The sequence below is a fragment of the Hyperoodon ampullatus genome, assembly GCF_949752795.1.
Source record: "Hyperoodon ampullatus genome assembly, chromosome: 2".
Taxonomy (NCBI): Eukaryota; Metazoa; Chordata; class Mammalia; order Artiodactyla; family Ziphiidae; genus Hyperoodon; species Hyperoodon ampullatus.
The window spans coordinates 102,292,918-102,319,843 of NC_136915.1; the positions used below are offsets into that span (position 1 = coordinate 102,292,918).

The window sequence follows — 26,926 nt, forward strand, 5'->3', positions numbered from 1 at the left end:
CTTTACAAACAAAAAATAAAACAGACTGAAGAAAAGGAAGCAGCTTCAGATCGCAGGGATAAGACTCCCATCCCTGAAGAAAAGGTCTCCTCACAGAGGGATGTCTGGGATTCACCACATAACACCTTATACCCCCATTTTATAAACACTCAATTCCCAGTTACTAATTGTTCCCTCAGGGTGGGAGTGTCAGAGGAGACCAAATGGGGAAATGTCTGGTAAAAGCCCCACTGAGGTAAGCTGCTTAATAAACTTTTTTTTTTAAACATAGGCTTAGTTCTATTTTCTGGACCCACATCTATAGGAATTGAATTATACAGCACCCATCTTAAATGGTGTCTGCTTCAGATCCATTCACGCACACCTGAATGGGTTGTAATGACAATACTGCACAAGTTAATAAGTTGTATCATAACACAACTTATAATGCTTTAAGTTTGAATAAATATTTTTTTATGCCAGTTAAAGCCATCAGCAGGAGTTGAAGAAATCAAACTGGCACTTGCTGTAACATTTATCAATTAGCGTTACACCAATGCTGACAAATTCCTCTTTCATACCACTACTACTACTTTAGATATTAAGGGTTGGAGTGATTATGTGGTGTGTGCCCAGGAAATGTCCATATTCTGAGTCCAATTTAACTAGAGCAAAAAGTCCAACATTTCTAGAGGAACCAAAAAAAGTCTCATCTAGACACCTATAGTTTGAAGTCCCTTACTCTCAGAGCTGCAAGTTGACTCTGGTACACTTCAGCTTAAAAAACAAAAACAAAAAAAAAGCTTTTTCAATAACTACAGTCCCACAGAGTTCAAATTTCCATCTGTAGGAATAACCAACTTTCTATGTGTTCATAAACTAATAGTCCTGGCTTCAGTTTAAAGTTATTTAAACTCTGAATTCCATTTTCCTCATTAGTAAAAATGCAGATGCAAATATCTCACAAAGTTGATTTAAAGACTAAACAAGATGACATACATACATGTACCACTCATGGCACATGGTGGACACTAAAAAAGAAGGTAGTTCTCATGCCCTTAAAGGACATTTTCCTGTTAGGTATATATTTTTTTCTTTTCTTGTTTTTGGCCATGCCACGTGGCATGTGGAATCTGCATGGGGGATCTTAGTTCTCGGACCAGGGATCAAACCTGTGCCCCCTGCAGTGGAAGCATGCAGTCATAACCACTGGACTGCCAGGGAAGTCCCCCATTAGCTAAAATTCCCCAAAGTTTAATGTTGACATGCATGGAACAAGCTACCCAAGTGCCACACAATGTGGAGGAGGATCTATAAAATGTCTATTTTTATAAGATACTCAATAACAGTGATAATACATAGGGCTTCCATGTAAGTGAGATTCCCCTAGACAGAGCATTAGACCAAAAAAAAAAAAAAAGATGAGTATAGTCCTTAGCTCAGCTCAAACAGCCCATAGGTTTAAAGCTGCCATGGTATTTCAGTGATGAGAATTATGTGTGAAGGGCTAGTCCTCTACTTCTATCATGCCTCGGTAGTACCTTAAATGCAGCACTTTTCTCATTGTGCTCATCTTTGAGCTGTTTTTAAAATGCAACACCACCTCTTTCTTGTAAAAGACAAGTGCCTTCATAGACTAAGCTCAAAACACAAAGAATGAGCTCAAGAATCAAAAAGAAAAGCCACTTAAAAAAATGTGGAGGCAGAGTAAAGGGAACATTGGTTCCAGACTACTCCCAACAATTCTCCAGTGATTACTACAGCAGCAACAGGAGAATCCTCCTCTGAGAACCTGGCCCGCTCTGTAACCTTTCAACTTTCAAGATTTTGTAGAATACTTCAGGGCATCTTTACTCTTGGAAAAGTAGTTTCTTTGTCACTTTCTGTTCTATTTAGGATGGAGGCTGTCAATCAAAGATTTCATTTCTTCTGCAGAAATTTCATTTTACTTCCTAAAGGAAAAAAAGTAGAGTGAAACTCTCATTAGTTCATTTTTATTTATTATACATTATTTGAAGCAAGGGATTAAACCTAGTCATTCAGAACAGCCTAGAAGTAAGCTGCCATCTCAAGCTATCAGTTGATGTGTTTAACCACCAAAAAAAACCCAAACCAAACCAAACCAAATACACACACACATACACAAAATCCCCACATTTCTAATTGTAGAGGTAGAAGAGAACTGAGACATCATCTAATCCCATGGTTTTCAAACCTGACTATAGGTTAAAGTCAGCTGTCCTGCTCCCCAGAGATTTCGTGGAGCCTGGTGTGGGGTGTGGGGTGGTTTTTTCTTTTTCTTGCTGTACCACACAGCTTGCAGGACCTTAGTTCCCTGACCAGGGATCGAACCCATGCCCCTGCATTGGAAGCATGAAGTCCTAACCACTGTACGGCCAGGAAATTCCCAGGATTTTCATTTAAGTTCCCCAGAGATTATAATATTGTAATCAGAGCTGAGAACCACTGATCTAATCTAACACCACGGTATAAAGATGAAATAATAGCCCTAGGCATAATTTGTCCATGGTCTCTCAGCTAGTTAGGGGCTAATTTTAATTAGGGGGGGCATATATTTCAAAGATCAATATAAATACCATAGAATACAGGTTCTTCATTGTTTGGGGCTACCATACCACTGTTCTCCTACATCATACTGGATAATTAAAAGTTAACTTATAATTGAAAAATCATAAACAACTGTGTTTCCTTATGAAGAGTAAAATTAGAGACTTGCAGGAAATCTTCTTTTGCCTCAGATGCCCTCTGAACCAGGTATTTTTAACCTGGAGTGTATGGATGGGCTTCAAGGGGGTTCATTAACACCCTAAAATTATATGCATAATTTGTTTGTATGCTCCAAGTATATTTTTCTGGGAAAAGGTGCAGATTTTAATAAGATTCTTCCAGGAATGTGGCCTAGAAAAGATTAATAATCATGATATGCAAAATTCTAATATCATGAGGGAGCTTCATCTGAGGAAAACAGCCCCATGGACAACTCTGATGGAGAATCCTAACTTCTGAGAAAGAGTTTTGTCTTTCTCCAAAACACTTTGGAAATAGGGTCATGGTTTCTGGTCACCCTCCTTGAGGTTATATTGTTGATGTGATTATAAAGCTTTTGTGATGAGGCATGCTTACCGCAAAAGTTTTTGTTTTTTTTTTAACTGTATTTATCTAACAGGAAAACACAGCAACTTACCAAGACTCCGCAAAATTTTATTCACTCCACTGGGCTCAGACTCAGGAATTGTTTCCAAATACTGGAGGGCCCGGACCTCAAACAAACCTACAAGAAAAACTCATGTTGATGAAACTGCCATACATTTAAGACTGAAAATCAATTGAATAAAACTCTGTACTCACTACCAATGTACTTCCGTAGCTAAAACAATATCACAAAATAAATGTTTCCCATAATAAACAACTCATAGTGAGCCCTTGTACCTTTATGCTATTTTTTGTTTATATTATTTTCAAATCTTTCAAGTACTCACTAAATACAGAGGGAGAACTTTATGATGAAACTGACCTTTTACCCCACTTTTCCGAAGCTCTCGGTCCTGGATGAATCCTGCAAACATCTGAGTTTCCATGAAGAGATCCAGGAAGTGGCGTACACTTCGGGAGGTGTGGGATTTACGGAATGGCTCCCTTTGGAATACACGTTCCCCACGCTCAGTGACAGTCATGCTCAAAGAATAATGTCCCACCAGTTCAACAAAAAACCTGACAAATGCTTCGGACACCAGAGAGTTGAGTGTCACATCTTCTGCAAAATGAATGAAAAAAGAAAGAAGGGGGGAAAAATCCCCTAAGTTTTGTGTTTATAGGGACACTGGCTCCAGTTATAAAAGTGACGCCTAGGGGATCATAGATTAAAGGACAGAGAATAAATGTAGGAATCCTCATTCTTAGCTTTCTTGTACTCTTCATGACCTGAAAAAAAGCAAATGGCTTATATCCTTACCTTCATGTTCTTCCCATGCATACTGTGGCCTGCACATCTGTGATTTCACTGTAATGGCTCTTTCAAAGGCCATCAGTGAGAACCAGCCAAATTTAATCTCCTTTTCTATTTTTATCCTCCTTTAAACTCTGTGCTGCATTTGTGCTGACCTCCTCCTCATTCCTCTTGTCTCCCACAACTTTATGCTCTCCTGATTTCCTGGTTCCTCTCCTGCCTTTATGACCAAACATTTGTTTTGCTCTTGCCTCTTCTTCTTCTTCCTAGGCATGGTCTTTGGACCCCTTCTCTTCAACATTCCTTTCCTTAAAGAGCTAACTGGTATATACAGAGAGAGCTGGCTTTCTTTGTCAATAATTCTCAACTTCAGATCTCCAGTCCTGATATTTCACCAAAATTCACTTTCTACATTTTCAGGCTACCTGTAGGTGATCATCATTTGGCTGTCCCATTAGCACTTACATTCCATTTGTCTAAAAGTCACCATCTAGGGAATTCCCTGGAGGCCCAGTGATTAGTACTCTGTGCTCTCACTGCTGAGGGCATGGGTTTGATCCCTGGTCAGGGAACTAAGATGTTGCAAGCTGCCCAGCACAGCCAAAAAAAAGTCACCATCTCAGGTCCTTTTGGGAAATTGGTAGACTACAAATCAAATAAACAATACATGCCAAAAACCAAATTCATTATATTTCTCCACCAAATCAGTTTCTCTCTCAACTTTCTCATTTCATATTGCATCATGATTATTCCATAATAAATAATAATGTATTGCGTGCTTTTACAAATTTTAAAATAATCCAGTGAGGTAAGTCTATTATTTCCCTTTTACAGCGGAGGAAACTGAGGCTCAAATCAAAGACATTCTCCAGGGTCATCTCATCCAGTACCATGGAGAAGCTGCAGGACTCCCAAGTCAAGTGATTCTTAACCACTATAATATAGCACAATGTGTTGCCTTCCAGGAGGTTCCAGGCTCAAACCTCAGTTTCAACTTAGACTCCTCCTTTTCCTCCCATATCAAAATAGTATTCTTTCCCTCACAATGTCTCTTGCTCTTTCCCATGGGCTGACTGAGAATCTGGGACCCAGGTTTAATCAGACTTCTACCATGAAGCAGCTGTATAATAGTGGGCAACTTGCTTTACCTCTCATGGCCTCTCTTTCCATATCTGTATAATGAGGTGGCTGATTACGCAATTTCTGAGCTCTCTTCCGACATTACATTTTTATTCTTTTTTTTAATTTCATTTTTATTATTTGGCTGCATCAGGTCTTAGCTGCAGCACGTGGGCTTTCCTCTAGTTCTGGCACGTGGGCTTAGTTGCCCCATAGCATGTGGGATTTTAGTTCCCCAATCAGGGATCGAACCCATGTCCCCTGCATTGGAAAGCAGAATCTTAACCACTGGACCACCAGGGAAGTCCCTACATTTTTATTCTAATCTAGATTTTTGTTATATTTGTTATATTTTGTTCAACAGACTTCCTTCTTATCTCTTTCTTTCTGCAGCTGAAAATCCATCACTGCTTTATCATTAACGCTTTTGCCCCACTCTCCCATCGCCTCCAGTTACTGTCCCGTATCTCCTCCAGTTCCCAGCAAAAAATTTCTTGGAAGAGTTGTTTATACCTGTTGTACCTACTTTCTTACACCTAATTCCCTTTCTTTAAAAAATTATGTTTTTCTGTAACTTATCTTCCATTCTTTGTTTCTGTTTTAATGAATAACTTTATAGATTCTTGTAACATGTATGAATATTTCATAAGATCAGCAGTGAGATGACCACACAAGCGCCCACCACAAAGCTTAGAATAGAACATCATGTGTATCTCTGAAGTTCCCTGTGTGATGCCCTCTCAGTGGTGTTCTTCCCCTACTTTGCAATAGAGGGTGACCATTTTTTGTAATTTTGTGTGTATCATTTGCTTTACATTACAGTCTTACCATACACATCCAACACCAACAACATACTGTTAGGTTTTGTATGTCTTTGAACATTATATAAAACATTATATTCTTCTGCAACTTACAATTGCAACTTGTTTAATTCAACGTGTTTTAAAAAAATATTTATTTATTTGGCTGTGCTGGGTCTTAGTTGCAGCATGCCGGATCTTTGAAATGTGTGTTTTTAAGCTTCTTTTTTTTAAATGCTATATTCTGTCAGTGGACATTTAGGTTGTTTCAGTTTTTGCTATCACATACAATACCACTATAAAAATTATTGTACTTGTTTCCTAGTTATCATGTGCAAGAGTTTCTCTGTGTATATATCTAAAATGGAATTGTTGGGTTGCAGGATATGTACACCTTTAATGTTACCAGATGATGCCAAGTTGTTTTTCCAAAGGGGCTGAAGTAATTTACACATTCTCATCAACACCTGATACTGTCAGACTTTTAAATTTTTGCCAATATGGTGGGTATAAAATGGTATCTCACTGTGGTTTTAATTTACATTTCCCTGATTTTGATGGGGTTGTGTATCTTTTCATATATTTACTGGTCTTTCATGTTTCCTCCTCTATGAAATGACTGTTCATATCTTTCCCCCATTTTCCTCTTGGGTTGTTCATCTTTTTACTTTTAAATTGTAGGAATTTTTAAAACTAAATTCTAGATACTATTCCTTTGTTAGTTATATTTGTTGAAAATGCCTTCATCTAGTTTATAGCTTGTTTTTTATTTCTTTTAGGGTTAGGGAGATTGGGGTTGACATATATAAACTATTGATACCATGTATAAAACAGATAACTGATGAGAACCTACTGTATAGCACAGGAAACTACTCAGTGCTCTGTGGTGACACAAATGAGAGGGAAATCCAAAAAAGAGGGGCTATATGTATACATATAGCTGATTCACTTTGCTGTACTGTACAAACTAACACAATATTGTAAAGGAACTATACTCCAATAAAAGTTAAAACAAACAAACAAACAAAAAACATAACTGCTTACTCTTTCCTTCATGGAATACTTTCTTCACTCAGTTTCTACACTATCACATACTCCTGGTGGAAATCTAAGCACATCATTCCCAACCAGGGTTCAATCCTTAAATCTTTTAAACTTTCTTTCTATACTTACTCTATTAGGCTATCTTATCTGGTCCCACAGCTTTAAAATAGCAACTTTTAAATGTATGTCTCTAGCCCAAATCCTTCCTCTGAATCTCAAATTCATGTATATAAATGCCTATTTGATATCTCCAGCTGAAAGTCTGCCAGGTATTGGATGTCCAATAGGTATCTCAAACTTAATATTAAAAACTGAACTTTCAGTTACTCCTCTAAACCTGCCCCTTCTCTAATGTTCCCCATTGGTAAACAGCCTTAGTGTTCTCATCTGTAGAATGGGGATTAAATCATAACACGTGCTTCATAAAGATATTACAAGGATGAAATAAGATGTGTGCTAAGTGCTTAAAACAATGCCTGGCACAGAGTAAGCCACCCAGAAAATGTTATTCATCCTTTATTCAACAAATACTTATTGAACACCTATTTACTGAATGCTGTTTAAAGTACTGAAAATAGAAAACAAATAGACGGTCACTGCTCTGATGGAACTTACATTTTAGCACATCAGATGGTGATGAAAGCCATGGAGAAAAATAAGGTCAGGGAGGAGGATAGGACGTGCTAAGGGAACAGGAACAATTTTAAACAGGACAGTCAGAAAAGGCCTCACTAAGAAAGTGACATTTGAGCATGGGCCTGCAAGAACAAAGAGCAGGAGCCATGTGGATATCTAGGGGAATAGCATCCCATATATGGAACTGAGCAAGTGCAAAAGTCCTGAAATAGAAGGGGACTTGGCACATCTGAGGGTGAGCAAGAAAGCTGACTATAAGCTTATGAAGGCACAGGCAATCTCATACTACTATTGCATATGCTTTGGCAGGGTGCTGGGCATTTGGTATTTACTGCCTTGACCTTAAATCCTCAGACCACTTGTCTCATACCTTGTAAAAAATTCTGCTCCTGAGCCAAAATTTCATTTCGTTCTTCCAAAATTTGTATCAGGGCAGCTTGGAGTTTAGGTGGTAGAATTTCGTCCTCATCAGACACCTTAAGAAAAGAAATTGAGATTTTCATGAGCTTTGAGAGAGAAAGTCTCAAACATGCCCTATTTAAGTCCCTCAAATCCCACAGGTGGCTTTGTATATATTTTGGCTGAAGAGGCAGTCTCAAGCTTCCTTCCCTACATTGAGCAGAATCCACAAAACTTATGGTGTATACATCTTCATTACATTTAAGAAAAATAAATAATATGCCTTATAAAATTTTCTGGCACTTTCCCACGAAATGTTTCTCATCTCCAAGTCTTATGCTATATTACAAAGATACTCCCCAAATAAATGGTGCTTCACATGTGACGAGCTGACTGATTCTGAAAAAAGACAATCTTGGGAAACATTCTTTTCACCCTGCGCTCAGTGCTCACAGAACTATATACGGGTTACATACAGAGGGCTGCTCTAAGGCTTTACTAACTCTCCTCTTCACTTCACTATCCAGAATAAGTGACCACTTCCTTTCTGCCCCTACTGTATCTTGTATAAGTTTCTATTACACCATTTCTAAAACTTTATGGCTATGTCTGCTCCCCCTTCCCTCCCCTTTAAACTATAAGGCCTGAGGGATCAAACTGAGTATCTTACTCATCTTTAGTTTCTGACTGGCCAACAGAATATCTAGAAATAATTGGTGCTGAATGCTTGTTAAATTTAATTAAATTAGAGACCTATACATCAACCCATAAGACTTGAAGGGAGGGTTACCTCTTTTGAGAATGACATTTAATCTGTTTCCTCCTTCCCTTAATTGGGACAGTCAGCTATGAACCCAAATCAAAATTTTCAGGTCAGTCTTGTATGATTGGCCGCAGTGTCAAGTCAAGTATGTGTAGGAACTATAAGTCTTGCCTGAGTCACCTTCTCTAAGTACTTTCACATATTTTCTGGCCAATTATACCCAAACATTATGTAATCACCTCCTTTGTCACTCACCTCCTGTAAGAACTTGTCTGCACAGAGATCAACTATCAGCACCTATGGAATAAAGGAGCCAGACAAGTTAAACCAGAGACATTCACAGAGAAATACATTAGACACTGCTAGATCAGGAAGAGTGTTTTGATTCTTTCATGCAAATGGGAATAGTTTTAAATAAACTTAAAGGTTTATTTGCTTGTTTTGTTTTCTTTCTTTTTTTTAAAATTGAAGTATAATTGACTTAAATATTATATTAGTTTCAGGTGTATAAAGTGATTCAATATTACCCTACAGTAACTTAAAGTTTCAGCCCATTTAAAAGTTAACTGATCAACACAAGTAAAAAGAATTTCAAGTTAAAAAAAAAATGATGGCAGCATACCTAGAGATTAAAAGAGACTAAAAAAACCACACCAACCAAATGCACTGCATGGACTTTATTTGGAACTTAATTCAAACTATTTAAAATTTATGAAATAATTAGAGAGCTGAATACTGTATTTTTCTGATATTGAGGAACTGTTATTAAATTTTTTAGGTGTGATAATGGTATTGTGATTATGTTAAAAATGACCTTATAGAAATTCATATTGCAATATTTAGAATTATGAAATTATGTCAGGATATACTTCAAAGTATTATGGGAGAGAGGTAGAAGTATAAGTGGCCAAAACTTTGTAAGTATTTAAGAAGGGTGATTGGATTTATTTTACTCTCTTGTTTATTTTTACATATGTTTAAGATTTTCCATTATAATAAGTTAAAAAAATAGGTTAATACAAAAATCAGAAGTGTTTCTATACACTAACAATGAAGTGTCTGAAAAATAAATTAAGAAAACAACCCCATTTTCAATTGCACCAAAAAGAATAAAATACCTAGGAATAAATTTAAGCAAGGAAGTAAAAGATATCTGTGCTGAAAACTATAAGACACTGATGAGAGAAACTGAACAATACACAAATAAATGGAAAGATATTCCATGCTCATGGACTGGAAGAATTAATATTGTTAAAATGTCTAAATTACCCAAAGCAATCTACAGAGTCAATGCAATTCCTATCAAAATTCCAATGGCAATTTTCACAGAAAGAGAACAAACAATTCTAAAACTTCCATGGAACTACAAAAGACTCCAAATAGCCAAAATGATCTTGAGAAAGAAGAATAAAGGTAGAGACCATCATACTTCCTGATTTCAAACTATATTACAAAGCTATAGTAATCAAAACAGTATGGTACTGGCATAAAACAGACACATGGCTCAATGGAACAGAATAGAGGGTCCATAAATAAACCCCACACATAGTCAATTAATTTTTTTTATTAATTTTTAAAAAAATTATTTATTTATTTATTTATTTGGCTGCACTGGGTCTTAGTTGCATCACATGGGATCTTTAGTTGTGGCATGAGGGATCTAGTTCCCTGACAGGGGTCAAACCCGGGCCCTCTGCATTGGGAGCGCACAGTCTTCACCACTGGACCACCAGGGAAATCCCAGTCAATTAACTGATGACAAAGAAGCCAAGAATATAGAATGGGGAAAGGACAATCTCTTCAATAAATGGTGTTGGGAAAATTGGATAGCTGAATGCCAAAAAATAAAATTGGATCCCTATCTTACACCATACACAAAAATCAAATCAAAATGGATTAATGACTTAAACATAAGACCTGAAATCATAAAACTCCTAGAAGAAAACACAGGGGGTAGCATCTTTACATTGGTCTTGGCAATGATTTTTTGGATTTGACACCAAAAGCAAAGGCAACAAAAGCAAAAATAAGCAAGTGGGATTACATCAAACTAAAAAGCTTCTGCACAGCAAAGGAAACCATCAATAAAATATAAAGGAAACGTAAAGAATGGGAGAAAACATTTGCAAATCATATATTGGATAAGGGGTTACTACCCAAAATATATAAAGAACTCATACAACTCAACAGCAAAAAACCCCCAAACAATCCAATTAAAAAATAGGCAGAGGAACTGAATAGACATTATTCCAAAGAAGACATACAAATGACTAACAAGCACATGAAAAGGTATTCCACATCAGGGAAATGTAAATCAAAACCACAATGAGATATCATCACCTGTTAAATGGCTAGCAACAAAAGACAAAAGATAACAAATACTGGCAAGAATGTGGAGAAAAGGGAACTATTGTGCACTCTTTATGGGAATGTAAATTGGTTCAGCCACTATGGAAACAGTAAGGAGGTTCGTCAAAAAATTAAAAATAGAACCAGCACATGATTCAGCAATCCCACTTCTGGGCATGTAACCAAAGGAAATAAGATCACTCACTATTTTGAAGAAATAGCTGAACCCCCATGTTCACTGCAGCATTACTTACAACAGACATGACAATGGAAACAACCTAAATGTCCATCAACAGATGACTAGATAAAGATGTGGTATGTGTGTATACATACACACACACACACACAAACACACAATGAAATATTACTCAGCCATATAAAGAAGGAAATCCTGCCATTGGTGACAACATGGATGCTAAGTGAAATAAGTCAGGCAGAGAAAGACAGATACCACTTACATGTGGAATCTAAAACAACTGAATTCACATATACAGAGAACAGATTGGTGGTTGCCAGAGGTGGGGGTGGGGGATGGATGAAATGGGTGGAGAGGGTCAAAAGGCAAAAATTTCCAGTTATAAGATAAATAAGTTCTGGATATGTAATGTACAGCATGGTGACTACAGTTAATAATACTACACTGTATATTTGAAAGTTCTAAGAGTCTATCTTAAAAGTTCTCATAACAAGAAAAACATTTTTCTAACTATGTGAGGTGATGGATATTAACTAAACTTACTGTGTAATCATTTTGAAATATATGCATATGTCATATAATATCATTATGCTGTACATCTCCAACTAATACAATGTTATACGTCAATCATATCTCAATAAAACTGGGGGAGAAAAAAAGGTTAACCCATCAGTGTAATAGGGAAGAAGAGCTATTTCAATAAGTGGTACTGGGATAGCTGGCTATCCATATGAAAAAAATGAAACAACCCCTACCTCCATTTTTCTTTTTGGCCACACTGTGCGGCTTGCAGGATCTTAGTTCCCTGACCAGGGATTGAACCCATGCCCACAGCAGTGAAAGCAGGGAGTCCTAACCACTGGACTGCCAGGGAATTCCCCCTACCTCCTATTATATAAAAAAAAAAAATAAAGCCCCGGACTTCAGAAACAAAAATTAAAGGCATAATAATAAAGCTTCTAAGAGATAATATAGGAGGCTATGTCCATCAAGTAAATATAAAGAAAAACTTAAGCAGTTCACACACACACACACACACACACACACACACACACACACACAAACACTAACCATTAAAAAAACTGATAATTCTGACCACATTAAAATTAAGAACATCTCTGTATTTAAAAAACACCATTTGGGAGAATGAAAAGGCAAGCTACAAAGGGGCTCATATCCAGAGCTATAAAAGAAGCTATAAAAAGGCTTCTTGTAAGAAGCTATAAAACGGCTTCTTACAAATCAGTGAGGGTAAACAATTCAGTATAAGGATATAGCCTATGAATTTTACAAAAGATGACAAAAGGTGACATTCAAATGGCCAATAAACATATAGAAAGATACTAACCCTCAACCATAATCAAGGAATGCCAATTAAACCACAACGAGTGCAACTACATACCCATCAGATAGGCTAAATTACACAAACTGATGACAACAAGGGCTGACAAGGATGTGGAGCAACAGGAACTCTCATACAGTGCTGGAGGAAGTTTAACTTGGCACAGCTACTTTGGAAAAGCTTGACTTTACCTACTAAAGTTGAAGGTATGTTTACTCTATGACCCAGAAATTCCATTTCCAAGTATATGTCCATAAAACTGCATGCACATATGTACCAAGGGTCATGAACAAGAATATTCATAGCAGCATTATTAATAATAACTCCAAACTGGAAACAACTCAGATGTCAATCAACTGTAGAATGGATAAGAAAATTGTGGTACATTCACACAATGGAATACTATACACAATTAGAATAATCAAACTACTGTTGTTAAACCCATCAACATGGATGAATCTTAAAGACATAATGTTGGGGACTTCCCCAGTGGCACAGTGGTTAAGAATCTGCCTGTCAATGCAGGGGACACGGGTTTGAGCCCTGGTCAGGGAAGATCCCACATGCCATGGAACAACTAAGTCCCGCAACTACTGAGCCTGCGCTCTAAAGCCCACGAGCCACAACTACTGAGCCCACGTGCCACAACTACTGAAGCCCGTGTGCCTAGAGCCCGTGCTCCACAACAAGAGAAGCCACCGCAATGAGAAGCCCACACAACACAACAAAAAGTAGCCCCGCTCGCCAACTAGAGAAAGCCCATGTGCAGCAACGAAGACCCAACGCAGCCAAAAAAAAAAAAAAAAAAAGACATAATGTTGCTCCAAAGAAGCCAGACTGAAAAAAGAAAAGAAAAGAAAGAAAGAAAGAAAAAAAATACTGTATGAGTTCATTTATTTCAAGCTTAAAACCAGGCAAAACTGAATTATATTGCTTAGGTATACATGCCTAGGATCTTAAACTATAAACAAAACAAGAAAATGAGCACCATGAAACTCAAGATAATGGTTACCTTTCGCAAGGGGTGGGGAAGGGAACAGTGATTAGAAGAAAGCATGATGGGGGACTTCCCTGGCAGTCCAGTGGTTAAGACTCCGTGCTTCGAATGCTGGAGGTATGGGTTTGATCCCTGGTGGGGGAACTAAGATCCCACATGACACACGGCATGGCCAAAAAATTTAAAAAATAATAATAATAAAAAAAATTAAATTAAAAAGGCATGATGGGGACTTCTGTTTCCATTGCCATAATATTTCTATTCTATTCCAATGTTGGTTACATAAGCATTCACTATGTGATAATTAACTGAGTTATACATTTTGTTTGGGCATTTATCTATATGTGTTTTATATCTGAAACAATTTTTTAAATTAACCCAGAGTAGTTTCTGTGTATGATTTTTTTAAAAAGACCTATTCTTCTATACAACGGAGAAAAGACAGCCTCTTCAATAAGTGGTGCTGGGAAAACTGGACAGCTACATGTAAAAGAATGAAATTAGAACACTCCCTAACACCATACACAAAAATAAACTCAAAATGGATTAAAGACCTAAATGTAAGGCCAGACACTATCAAACTCTTAGAGGAAAACATAGGCAGAACACTCTATGACATAAATCACAGCAAGATCCTTTTTGACCCACCTCCTAGAGAAGTGGAAATAAAAACAAGAATAAACAAATGGGACCTAGTGAAACTTAAAAGCTTTTGCACAGCAAAGGAAACCATAAACAAGATGAAAAGGCAACCCTCAGAATGGGAGAAAATATTTGCAAATGAAGCAACTGACAAAGGATTAATCTCCAAAATTTACAAGCAGCTCATGCAGCTCAATATCAGAAAACAAACAACCCAATCCAAAAATGGGCAGAAGACCTAAATAGACATTTCTCCAAAGAAGATATACAGATGGCCAACAAACACATGAAAGGATGCTCAACATCACTAATCATTAGAGAAATGCAAATCAAAACTATAATGAGGTATCACCTCACACTAGTCAGAATGGCCATCATCAAAAAATCTACAAACAGTAAATGCTGGAGAGGGTGTGGAGAAAAGAGAACCCTCTTGCACTGCTGGTGGGAATGTAAATTGATACAGCCACTATGGAGAACAGTATGGAGGTTCCTTAAAAAACTAAAAATAGAACTACCATACGACCCAGCAATCCCACTACTGGGCATATACCCTGAGAAAACCGTAATTCAAAAAGAGTCATGTACCAAAATGTTCATTGCAGCTCTATTTACAATAGCCAGGACATGGAAGCAACCTAAGTGTCCATCAATAGATGAATGGATAAAAAAGATGTGGCACACATATACAATGGAATATTACTCAGCCATAAAAAGAAATAAAATTGGGTTATTTGTAGTGAGGTGAATGGACCTAGAGTTTGTCATACAGAGTGAAGTCAGAAAGAGAAAAACAAATACCATACGCTAACACATATATATGGAATCTAAAAAAAAAAAAAAGGTTATGAAGAACCTAGGGGCAGGAGAGGAATAAAGATGCAGATATAGAGAATGGACTTGAGGACATGGCGAGGGGGAAGGGGAAGCTGGGACGAAGTGAGAGAGTGGCATGATGGACATACATACACTACCAAATGTAAAACAGACAGCTAGAGGGAAGCAGCCGCATAGCACAGGGAGATCAGCTCGGTGCTTTGTAACCACCTAGAGGGGTGGGATAGGGAGGGTGGGAGGGAGATGCAAGAGGGAGGAGATATGGGGATATATGTATATGTATAGCTGATTCACTTTGTTATAAAGCAGAAACTAACACACCATTGTAAAACAATTATACTCCAATAAAGATGTTTAAAAAAAAAAAAAGACCTATTCAGAATAACACAAGAATTAGCCCATGGTTCAATACTGCAAATAAGATACAACTTCAGATTCATGTGTACTATAGAATTTTTCTCAATTTCATAAACAGATACAAAAATATGATAGCATAATGTATTAACAATCATAATTACATATTATTATTAATTAATGACATATCCACCACTGTTAAAGATCACTTGTTTTCATTTGCCAGTGCCCCAGTCTTTTCCACAGGTGCTATTTCTCCCATCTCACCTCTTCAATGGGTAGGTCCTGGAGCTGTGGTAAGGAGCAAGACAGGATTCCAATAAGGAAGGGAGTAGGTGAGCACACAATGTCGATCATAGATACTGGCAGGACTGGGATGTAGGTATGCTGCCAGGTGAATGGATACAGTGTGGCAACCACAGCATGGCCACATTTTGACAGGGTGCTAGCCAGAGGAGAAAGCAAATGGTGTCACATAAAGAACAACAATGAGGGCATTTCAGACATTACGTTACAGAATTACAAAGTGATGCCAGTTAGTGATCATAGATTAACAATTCTGTGATTACTCATTAAATTTTAACATTTTATTTAAATTTTAACTTAATTTACTGAATACCTTTAATCTCAATCTAGCTGTTTCCCACAATTTATATTGCTAAAAGCTAGTGTGTACTTAGAAAAGCAATACCGATTTTTAACAACAGTTTAAACAAAACACATTTTGAAGGTAAATTAATTGCAACCCCCAAAAGTCACTGTTATAGCAGAATGCAAATAGCTTTTGGATTATCCATGTCACTACAGCATTAGGTAATTGAGATCCTACCTAAGTGTTTTCTAATATGCCCAAATTTTAAAATAGTAAGAACAAGTAAAACAACAGTCTGAAGTGACATATTTTACTTATTTCTCACCTTAGGCTGTTGGCAACAAAGATTATCCTTCGCTCCAAAAGGAGAGAGGCACAGACCCGAATGAGATGGCACACACTCAGGCACTTAAAGAGACATTCAAAATCAACATGTTCCAGTCGTGAGTCCAGTGGTCGGCACAGTTCAATTGACTGAAATGCAAAATTTCAATCAGGGGAGCTGAGGTGGGAAAACAATCTCTAATGACAATACTAATGGATCCTGTCATTCTTTTACAGGTTAAATTCAAGAGAGAGGGTCTGCTACAAAGAGTTTGTGAAGCTGCCTACACTAATGCCAAGACTTAATACCTCATTCTTGGGCTGTAAATTTCTGGTGAAATCTTTCATCCCACTGGACAATAGTATGTATAATCTTCATTTATCACACTGAAATAGACATTATGCAGGGGCTCAATCTACGAATGATAGAAAACCTCTGGTTCCTGGGTCTAGGATCAACTATCTCACAGATCAACTGGATGTTTCTCCAGTGCTTTTGTGACCAAAACATATTCTGTGCAGTTTATGAAAAAGAGAAAACTATCCTGTAAGTTTCTATCAGGTAAGGCCTACTAGTGTAAGGCCTGCTTTTTGGCAGCTATTAAACCTTTTCAAAATGAATTAACTTACCCCATCTCCAGCCCCAGGGAGGTAGCTCTTTACTGTGATGGTGCGTCCAGGAGCTGGGAAAGGAGCTTCCATGACACTTCGCAAAAATGGGTAAACCAAAGCTGGAGACATTTCTCTTCTCTTCTCTACTTCATCCAGAATCTACATACACACAAAAGAATTTTTTTTTAAAATTAGGGACTCAGTTCAAAAACATAAAAGAATCCTATTGAAGGAACTGCCAAACTGGGTGCACAAACTTGAAAATAATACCAACAGATTTTAAGACAGATAAGCTTCTGCAACCAATAAAAGTTCATTAAAGGCATCATTTCTCTTAGAGGTACCTTTAAATCTCCAAGAAAAGTTACTAAAATAAATCAACTTAATTTTAGAAGAGAAGCCCCTTTTTATATCACTAAGGCAGGGGCAAAGAAGGTGACACAATAATACCCTGCAGTTTGGTGTCTGGGAAAGACATGAGACAAGATAAACTTCAGGCAATGTTTTGCTTTAAGCTGGGAGGTTTAGCAAACCAAAATGAGGATGACGGGGCAACATCATCTGGATTCGAGGTCTAAATTTAAGACTTCAAACCCGTAGTTCTAATCTACTAATGGGGAACCCTTTCTAAAGTAGTATGTTAAAGTCTATGCCACTTAACATTGCCTAGTGAAGTCATCAGAAACAAAAACTTACTCAGAGCTCAGAAAGGACACCACTTTTCATAGGGTCCATTCTCCACTCACCTTTGAAAAAAGGTTGAAGCAGCCTAGGCGACTGACCATGCAGTATACCTCAGGGAGTCGCTTTCCTTTGCCTTCTGGCTAAAAAAAAAACAAACAACAAAGCAAAAATTAAGCAGCACAAGTCTTTACTAATTTGAACTATTAATACCTCTTAATACTCCTTAGCATAGAGTAGGAACCAAAGCTCTCATTCTCAATGAACACTGAAAGATGAGTAAACGCTAAAAACAAAAAATGATAGTATGATTTATTCCAGTTTAGTGACGGCATATAAGCAAGAAGTAACTCAGAGCTCCCTCGATTGGCTCACTGTACTCCATTCCTCAAATATAACCAGACTGACTTCAGCTACGTCAGTGTTTTCTTCATCTATTACAAACAAATAGATAAAATAAATCCATACCGTTTCTATTATGGAACACTCTGTGGCTAACCTCCACCTTGCTCTTACTGTTTAAAGCTAACATAGCTTCGGGACTTCCCTGGTGGTCCAGTGGTAAAGAATCCTCCTTCCAGTGCAGGGGACTCGGGTTCAATCCCTGGTCAGGGAACTAAGATCCCACATGCCGCAGGGCAACTAAGCCCGTGAGCCACAACTCCTGAGCTCATGCGTCTCAACTAGAGAGCCTGCGTGCCGCAAACTACAGAGCCCACACTCTCCGGAGCCCGTGAGCCACAACTAGAGAGAGAAAACCCGCACGCTACAACTAGAGAGAAACCCGTGTGCCACAACTAGAGAAAAGCCCGCATGCCACAACTAAGATCCTGTGTGTCGCAACTAAGATCCTGTGTGCTGCAACTAAGACCCACCACAGCCAAAAAAAATAAAGAAAATAAATAATAAATAAAATAAAAATATAAAGCTTAACTAGCTTCTTTATAATACACAGATCACTGAGTAGCCCCCAAACTCATCTAGAGATCGTGTTTCTGAAGTTCCTAGTCTGACTCTTTTGTTCCTCTACCAAAGCTGCCTGTAGCACAAGTCTGGGACTTACCAAGAGCTTCTTACAGTAACCAAACCACCGGCTCCCATCTTCACCAGTTAAGACAAAGGAGAACGTTTCACTGAAAAAAACAGTCAATAGTTTGAGATCCAAACAACTGCTAATGACATTCCTCGGAACAAGCAATTAAAAATTAGAGTCCAACAGCAGTCATTTTGTGATGTAAGAGGAGGCAGCAATATTATATTTATTGCAAGTCACATTCCTCCTGAGGGAGAATGTCCAGCCCTTGAGAATATCTTGCTTTGTACTGGAGTGAGAGAATAGAATGTGATGAGCTGTTGATGCCACTGGCTCCTTTTACTTTCTTATTTATCCAGTCCAGCTATTAATCAAGCCTATTTTCCTTCTGTTGAATGTCCAGTTTAGTCAAATATATAGGTAAACTATAAAGAATTTTGATAAGCTATTCTTCCCTTCCAAATTCTTCTATATAGTTCTGAGAGGTCATATGGAACTGTGATAGGGAAAAGATTATATCCTTAATACATAAAAATTATTAGGAAAATTATCATCTCATTAGAAACACTGGCAAAAAATATGCATAGATAATTTACAAAAGGAAGACCTAGAGATGCCCAAGAAATAAATTCATTAACAATCAAAAGAAATTCAAATCTGAACAATATATACATATGTCTATATTTGGCCACGAATAAAGGTTGGAAGGGAACATCTCAAAACATTTACAGTGATTATTTCTGAGTAACCAGAATGCCAGTGATTTTTAATTTCTGCTTTTTATTTACTCCTCTGTATTTTTCAGACATTCTAGAATAAACACACATAACTTAGGGAAAGCCAACCATGGAGCAGCCAGGCCAGTAAGAAAGAAGCTGCCTATGCAATTAGTACAACTGACAGCACAAAAGCTTCAGGGTTGATGGCTCAGAGATGAGAGAGGCGATCAGGCTAAACTGGTTAGGAGAGACAGGAGCATAGTCTGGAGGCAACGTAGGGTGGAAGGGCAGAGCTACTTAGGCAACAGCTGAGGCTGTCTTCCAGCAGGTCATTGGCATGTGATATGGTTCACATAATCACGCTTTTCAGCCTAAATACATGATCAATAATTACAGTTTTGAACAAAACAGTTATCTATTTATAAGCAGGATATGAAACGATGATGGTTTATTAATTGAAAATAGTGATTTCCTCTAGATACTGGGAAGCAATTTCTTATAATTCCCTTCTAAATATACTTACACCTTCCAAACTAGAGCCCCCTCTTCGCACAAGTTCGACAGGGAACATACAATCTGGGCTATGGCTTCTTCTAACAACTTGAAGGAGATAACAAGATGCAGATATTGCCATGTTTTATCTCTGTTTCTCAGTCCCTAAGTTCAAGTCTTTTTTCCTTTTCTGTCCACTTGGTGGCACTTCTGATTATATGTAAAGTGGAACTTTTTTTTCTGCAGAATTGGCAAATTGAAGAGACTCTCAAACTTGTTTTCCCTTTGACACTGTTTTTCTTTTTTGAGCCCCACATAGGAGATGTCCTAATTGTTTCTTCCTTTCCTCCCACTGCATCCTTGATCTGCCACAGAGTCCACATAGCTTCACTGCTGACTCTATCTGTTTCTCAAAGATTCTGGTTCTACTTTTGCTCGTCCAACAAATAGAAATCAGATAAAGTAGTCTATTTACCTCTTGAGTTCTGAGGTTGGCACCCAGTCCTTTGAATCAGGAAAACAAAATTTTGGGATAACTTTGAGCCTCTCTTCAGTGTCTCTGGACTGCTTAAGGCCATGATCACCCTGAAAAAAAATAACACTGTAAGTGACTAATATTCTATGTAAGCGGAGTATAGAAATAAACTCAGCCTGGTCTTAAGAAAAGAGGTCTCTGATAAGTCTAGGTAGGTGTCTCAGAGTGATTTTGTGCTATTTAATAAAACAGGAAGGCCAAGACTGGTAATCACTGAAAACATACTGAGAACTGAGTTTCTAAGGAAAAAGAATTCTGTTTTACATAGAGAGGGTACTTATGGAGATCCTATAATCTGATGTAAGAGAAATGATTGAAAAGTTTCTTAGCTAGAAGAAGAATCTTAATTCAGAATTCACATACTAGTGAGAATATTTTTATGAATCATGGGACATAAAATAAATGAAAATCTATTCCACAATATACTGATAGCAAAAACCTAGTTAGCTCAAGACACTCTCTGATCAATAATCCAAGATGTTTTGAAAAGGCAGATGAACATTACTTAGAAAAGATACTATTTTTAGAATCCACCCCATATATAATCATTTCCCTTAGCATATAATCTTTGCTACCTAATTATGGGTTTGCAACTTCCTGTAAGATTTTAGCATGGAAGACCTTTTGTGCAAGTCTGGTATTGTACCTTAAAGGACAGTCTAAATTTAGTTAAACCAAAAGACATTTTAAAATTAGTATAAAAACAAGCAGATAAGTCTAATTACCATATTGCCTTCATGTAACGGATACCAATGATCTATCCTTTAATTTCTAAAACAAAACATGCAGCCATTCTGGGTCACTTAGAGATTAAGCTCTTAAGAAATGGAAAAGCATTCTAACAAAATTTTAGTTGTGTCATATTCTATTATTTTTATATTGTTAAATGATTCACAATCATCTTCATTCAAGGTTTTCCACATCAGAGTCAAGAGGGGCTCAGGCAGCTCTTTCCCTCCCAGACTTATAGATGCCTAATGCACAATAACGCCAAGTAACTTGCTTAGAGACATCCTTGAATTACTGTCAGAGTCAACTGGGTCCTCATCTGGTTCCAAACCCATAACTCAGGCTGTGCTGAAAACAGGTTCAACCTCGAGATTTCTCTTTGCAAATGTAAGACTGATGAACAACAGAGAAAAAAATTAAGCTTCTCTTTATGGGAAATTTGATTCCTCAAGACTATCTAGATTACATTATTTTAGACTCTTACGGTACTGTGTTACTAAAGAGTGCAATGACACTCTGCTCTCAGGCCACACTGAGGAATTTTATAAGAAATTAAACATTGATTTATTTACAGCAGGAATGTTGGTGAGGACTTTCTTAAAAAATGAGAACCCATGCAGGAAATGTCTCAGATTTCAGTTCAGTTGTGCTTCACTAGCTTTTCTTATTTTTATTTATTTATTTTTTGGCTGCATTGGGTCTTTGTTGCTGCTCATGGGCTTTCCCTAGTTGCGGCAAGTGAGGGCTACTCTTTGTTGCGGCATGTAGGCTTCTCATTGTGGTGGCTTCACTTGTTGTGGCGTATGGGCTCTAGGCGTGCGGGTTTCAGTAGTTGTGGCTCGAGGGCTCTAGGCTCAGTAGTTGTGGCGCATGGGCTTAGTTGCTCCGCAGCATGTGGGATCTTCCAGGACCAGGGCTCGAACCTGTGTCCCCTGCATTGGTAGGAGGATTCTTAACCGCTGCACCACCAGGGAAGCCCTTCACTAGCTTTTCTAGTGAAACATGCAACTCAGGGTTTAAACCCAAAGTCCTAAAGTTGCTGAGCAGATAATGAGAGAAGTGGTCGAAGTAGTAAGCTGGAGTGTGAGTAAATGTCCCTGTTTAAAGGGATCACTCCTTCCCAAGGCCAGCTACATAATTTGCAGAGCACAGTGCAAGATGAAAAACTGTGAGCCCCTTGTTCAAAAAGCAGGAAAAAAATAAATGTACAATGAAATATAAAACTTGTTACTTTCTTCTGTGGTTTCTTTCTCAACCTGCAATGGGGTTTTTGATTTTCTACTTAATGGCATGCTCCCTCAAGCATGAGGATCCTGGGGACAAGTGCAGACCCTCACAGGTGCCCAGGGACCCTGGCCTGCAATCTGGTGCCCAAGTGGCCCACCAGCTGCTGGGTTTCCCCTCGGGCCAGCTGTAGGACTGAAACTCTGTGTCCTGACTAAGGGTGGGAAAGTTGAGCCAAGGACTTCCCTTCCCACGGGCCCACTACTCCAACCCGCAGCAGCTAGGCGACCCTCAAGGGGTTGTAGCCTCCATGTGGGGATGTGCCTAGTACTTGGATTGGGGGTGGTAAAAAGGCTTGCCCCCCCAGGCCACCCACTGAACACAGGAGCAATGCCCAGGGTAGGGAAGGATCTACCATGTGTTGCTTAAGACACTTCGGGGTTAATGCTTGCCTGATCCTGACCCCCTCCATGCCCATGCAGAGGGTGGCAGCAGTCACTGAGTGAGGATTGAAAGGGGGAAGCCAGACAGGGCCTGGGGAACCAAGGGGTAGGAGTGAGGACAACTGGAGAACCCATCCTGGAGAGGTGACAGCATACATGAGCCAAGGCTTTAAGACCTTGGCACGTGCCCCACTGTCTCATTAGATCTCACTCCTCACTTACAAAACACAGATTCAAATATAAAATTATTAAGAACTTCAACGGTGACTGCGGAGCAGGGTTCAGGGCCCTTGCAAGTGAGGGGCCTTGTGTGACTGCTTGTGTGACTGCACTGGTCACATGCCCATGAAGTCAGTCCTGCTCCTTACTCAGCTTCAGCCAATTCATGCCACTTAGGAATGTAGGCTGAATGTTGGCAGTCTTTCTAGTTTCTCAGGAGAAAGCAGAAATACAGATTTTCATGTGAAATATGACTTTTAAACAAAAAATTAACAACAAAACTTTTATTATTTTATTACTGTGCAAACCCAAAAAACATTATCTGTGAGCTAAATATGCTCAGAGGCCATCAGTTTGTTAAGCCCTGATGTAATGATCATGCTCTTTGTATTTACTGCCACAAAGCTCAGAGCCACATTTGGGGTCTATTTTGTAAGCTCTGTGAGGGCAGGGACCAAGAAGATCTATTTCAGTTGTATTCTCAGCACCTAATCTTGGCAAATAGTAGGTTTTATGAAATACTGATTAAATAAATGAATGAACTATTTTGTGAAAAAGGTAGAGTAAATGAAATAATACCGTTAATAACAGTTACCATTTATCAAGTGTTACTATGTGCAAGGAACTGGATTAAGCACGTTACATACATTATCTCATTAAATCCTCACTAATAGGGAATAACATTACATAGTGCTTACTGTATGCTAGACACTGTTCTAAGTGCCTTATATTAATTATAATTAGCTCATTTAATCCTCACCACAACTCCATGGGGTAGACACTATGAAGATTATCCCCCTTTGACCAATGGAGAAAATGAGGCACAGAGAAGTTTAACTGCTCCAAGTCACAGAGCTAATAAGTGGCAAATGCAGATAGTTGGCTCACAGTCCATGCTCTGAACTGCTACCCTACTCTGCCACATTTATCACTCCCCTCATTAAGGATGAGAAAAATTGAGGCTCTGTAACTTGCTAAAGGTCACTTAGTAAATAGCAGAGCAAAAGATAAAAACCTAACTTGAATAATGAGCTTTAATTCCCCCTTGGTTGCAGCTCATGCCTGACACAAGATATCATTAGAGTGCACCGGATCCTACAAGAAGTACAGTATTAGTAAAAGCTAACTGAGACAATAGTAAATGAGAGGGAATAAATACACAGAGACACAGAAACGTTCCTGGATGCCTCATAGCCTCCATGCACTTACCTTGCTAGGGAATTGTTGTATGACCTGGGGAATGTAGCTTATTTCTGATGGCTTCTTCTGTAGAGACACCACCACAAAAAGTTCAAACAGCTGCTGCTCCTGTAATTCAATTAGATCCCGCTCTAAGGTCTGGTAGTGAGGATTCCTCTTGGAAGATCGCTGCAGTTGTGCTATGCGCTTGTAGCGACCTGTGATGAGATCACGGAGTCTTGTTTTCCTTTATAGCCCTATCTTCCCTCTAGCACCCAGAGGTCATGACCCACGTGGGACTAATCTTCACTCAGTCGTTGCTAATGAACGTTTACTAACCAATGTCTGCCACCCAGACATACTTGTTAGTGCTATGACACACTTGGAGGACAAGTGCAGATTCTCACAAGCACCTGGGGGCCCTGCAGCGGGACCGATGTTCTGTGTCCCAACTGATACCTATGTATGTCCCAACACATACTCTGTGCCATCCCATCTTTCATGGCATGACACCAGGATACACGGAAAATGTCAGGTAAAAGCACTGGCCTGACAAAAGATGCCATTTTGGGGACCATGAAATCATAGGTGGGGGAAAAGATTTGATAAAAGAACTGAGTCCTATAGAAGGTAAGTTCCTAAAGAGACAAGTTTGATAAAATTAAAACAAAAACTATCCTCACATTAAAGAAATGTTCTTTTCCCTTCTCTCCTTGGCATATATTACTAATAATGGACATATACTTATATCAATAAATGATGCTAAATGCAAGAGAGAAAAATGACATGTAAGAAGGTATCCATTAGCAGACTATTTCTCAAAATAAAGAATTCGTAGAAGCATACTATGTAAACAGTATGAGCAATCCCACCGAAAAGTGGATACCATTTATCCTTTATTCTCATTTATCTCTAAATTCTGAATAATTTGGGGTAGTCTCCACTAGGGGACATGCGGTACTTGCAGAAGAAATAGTCTAAGCATCCCAGAGATTTGCTTATGTGTCATTCTGAGCCAATGATGGAGACTCATCCTCTAATTGTTTTGCTTTTCTTTTGAGATATGATGCATTCTGCCCCCAAAGAAGTTACAAGGTAGATCAAAATATTAAGAACACTTAAAAAATAATTTTGGAGTGCCTCTCCAAAATTATCCAGTACATTTAGTGCTCTAGGCAAACCTTCCTTACTCCAAAGGGTTCAGTTCAAGTCAAGAAAATTTTAGGGCCTGTTTCTCAGTAGCAACAGAACAAAATTAATCATCTTTACACATCCAAGCTGAACCTGATGATGACTTAAGTTTCACCTTCAGTCAGCCTACAGAATCAAACACCTGAAGCAATTTAGGCTACTGGTAGGAGCACATGATTATTAATCATAAGATCCGAGTATCAGACCTGGAACTGCCCTGTACTCAGCTTTGATAATTCAGGTCTCCTATTTTTTCCATGCTTCAGTTAAACAGAAACTAAATAATTTTCTGTGAAAATCCATTAGATGAAGGATACAGAGCACTATGACTACTTGAACAAATACAGCCAAAAAAGCACGGCATCTTCTGTATTCTAACAGAAAGTAAATGGCACAATAATTTAGAATATAAATACCTATGAATAAGAAACAGATCAGTGTTTCCTGTCCCAATGTCAGACATATCTAAGATACTCAAATGAACGACTATGAAAAAAATCAGATATTTAATGCAAAGTATTTGCCTCAGAGAATGACTCACATACTCTGTTTTGGGTGCTGCACATATGTCTGAACGTGCAGCTCTGCCGCTCCCCTCTTAAGATGGAAGAACATTCCATCTTAAGAACTACACTGGTCTGCCTCACTCCACCATGGGAGATTTTTAATGCTGTCAAACATCTGACAGTGTACTGTTTAGTTCCCCAAATCTCAACAGGTTCTTATAATGAAGAAATCACCGACAAAGTGAAACATCGTGTAGAAAAAACATGCTTAATCACAAAGGTAGGTGCCACTCCACCTACAACCAGGATCATCACGCGAAAGGGAGCAGCCCCACTGACTCACTCACTCTTTGGCAGATACTCGGCATCACTTTCGTACCCAGTGGTTTCACCTGAAAAGAAAGAGTTTCCATTTGTATTGTTCAACAAGAACAGGCAGAACATGAGAAAGAAAACAATGTAAAAGCTCCACAGACCTGGGGACTTATTGGAGTAAGGAATAATTAAGGATGCTGAGCCTTTCTCCAAACCACTTAGCTGTATCAGGGCAGGACAGGTGCAAAAAAGAATAAAAGGCTCGGAGAAGAAACTATTCCATTCCATCTTCTTCCCATACCCACCTCCCTCCTCAGTTCCCCTCTCATCCCTAATTCTAGAAATTAACAGCAGTTCAGACAAGTTTTAGAAAGTCTTGATCAGAGTGGATTTTATTTCTACCTTCATATCGTTGTCTTTATATTCCCAAATAAGGTATCAAAGGTAAAACACCAACCTGGCTAAACAAAAATCTCAATACGGAACAAACTATGAATTTAGATTAACAGGAAAATGTGAGGCTAAGAAAGATTACCAAGTAAGTTTATGAAGTAATATTTATGATGCCTTTATGATGCCTCTAAGCCACCTCTAATGCCAAACTAAACTGAAGTTTACTCTGAATTCTTATAGTACTCAAATGGCTTTGAACTGCTATTATTTTCCACAATTGGATTTTAAGTATCTTGAGGCTAAGGGGCTTTGTTG

At 38.3% G+C, this 26,926-nt stretch overlaps 1 protein-coding gene across 3 annotated transcripts in view; it reads right to left on the reverse strand.

The window, feature by feature from the left end:
- Window positions 1-1,899: 1,899 nt before the first annotated feature.
- The window catches only part of DENND2C (DENN domain containing 2C), a gene marked incomplete at both ends in the record, with an annotated part of 34,710 nt that continues 9,683 nt past the window's right edge, over window positions 1,900-26,926 (reverse strand). For 2 of the 3 annotated variants that reach the window (XM_079696360.1, XM_079696359.1), the window contains 13 exons: window positions 1,900-1,931; window positions 3,185-3,271; window positions 3,515-3,751; window positions 7,916-8,021; window positions 8,963-9,004; window positions 15,692-15,869; window positions 16,342-16,490; window positions 16,971-17,111; window positions 17,699-17,776; window positions 18,697-18,766; window positions 20,353-20,462; window positions 24,237-24,424; window positions 26,251-26,295. In XM_079696360.1, coding sequence (XP_079552486.1) covers window positions 1,900-1,931; window positions 3,185-3,271; window positions 3,515-3,751; window positions 7,916-8,021; window positions 8,963-9,004; window positions 15,692-15,869; window positions 16,342-16,490; window positions 16,971-17,111; window positions 17,699-17,776; window positions 18,697-18,766; window positions 20,353-20,462; window positions 24,237-24,424; window positions 26,251-26,295 — 1,463 coding nt within the window. Of the gene's footprint in view, window positions 1,932-3,184; window positions 3,272-3,514; window positions 3,752-7,915; window positions 8,022-8,962; window positions 9,005-15,691; window positions 15,870-16,341; window positions 16,491-16,970; window positions 17,112-17,698; window positions 17,777-18,696; window positions 18,767-20,352; window positions 20,463-24,236; window positions 24,425-26,246; window positions 26,296-26,926 lie in introns of all 3 variants that reach the window. The other variant, XM_079696361.1, reaches the window with a different exon arrangement.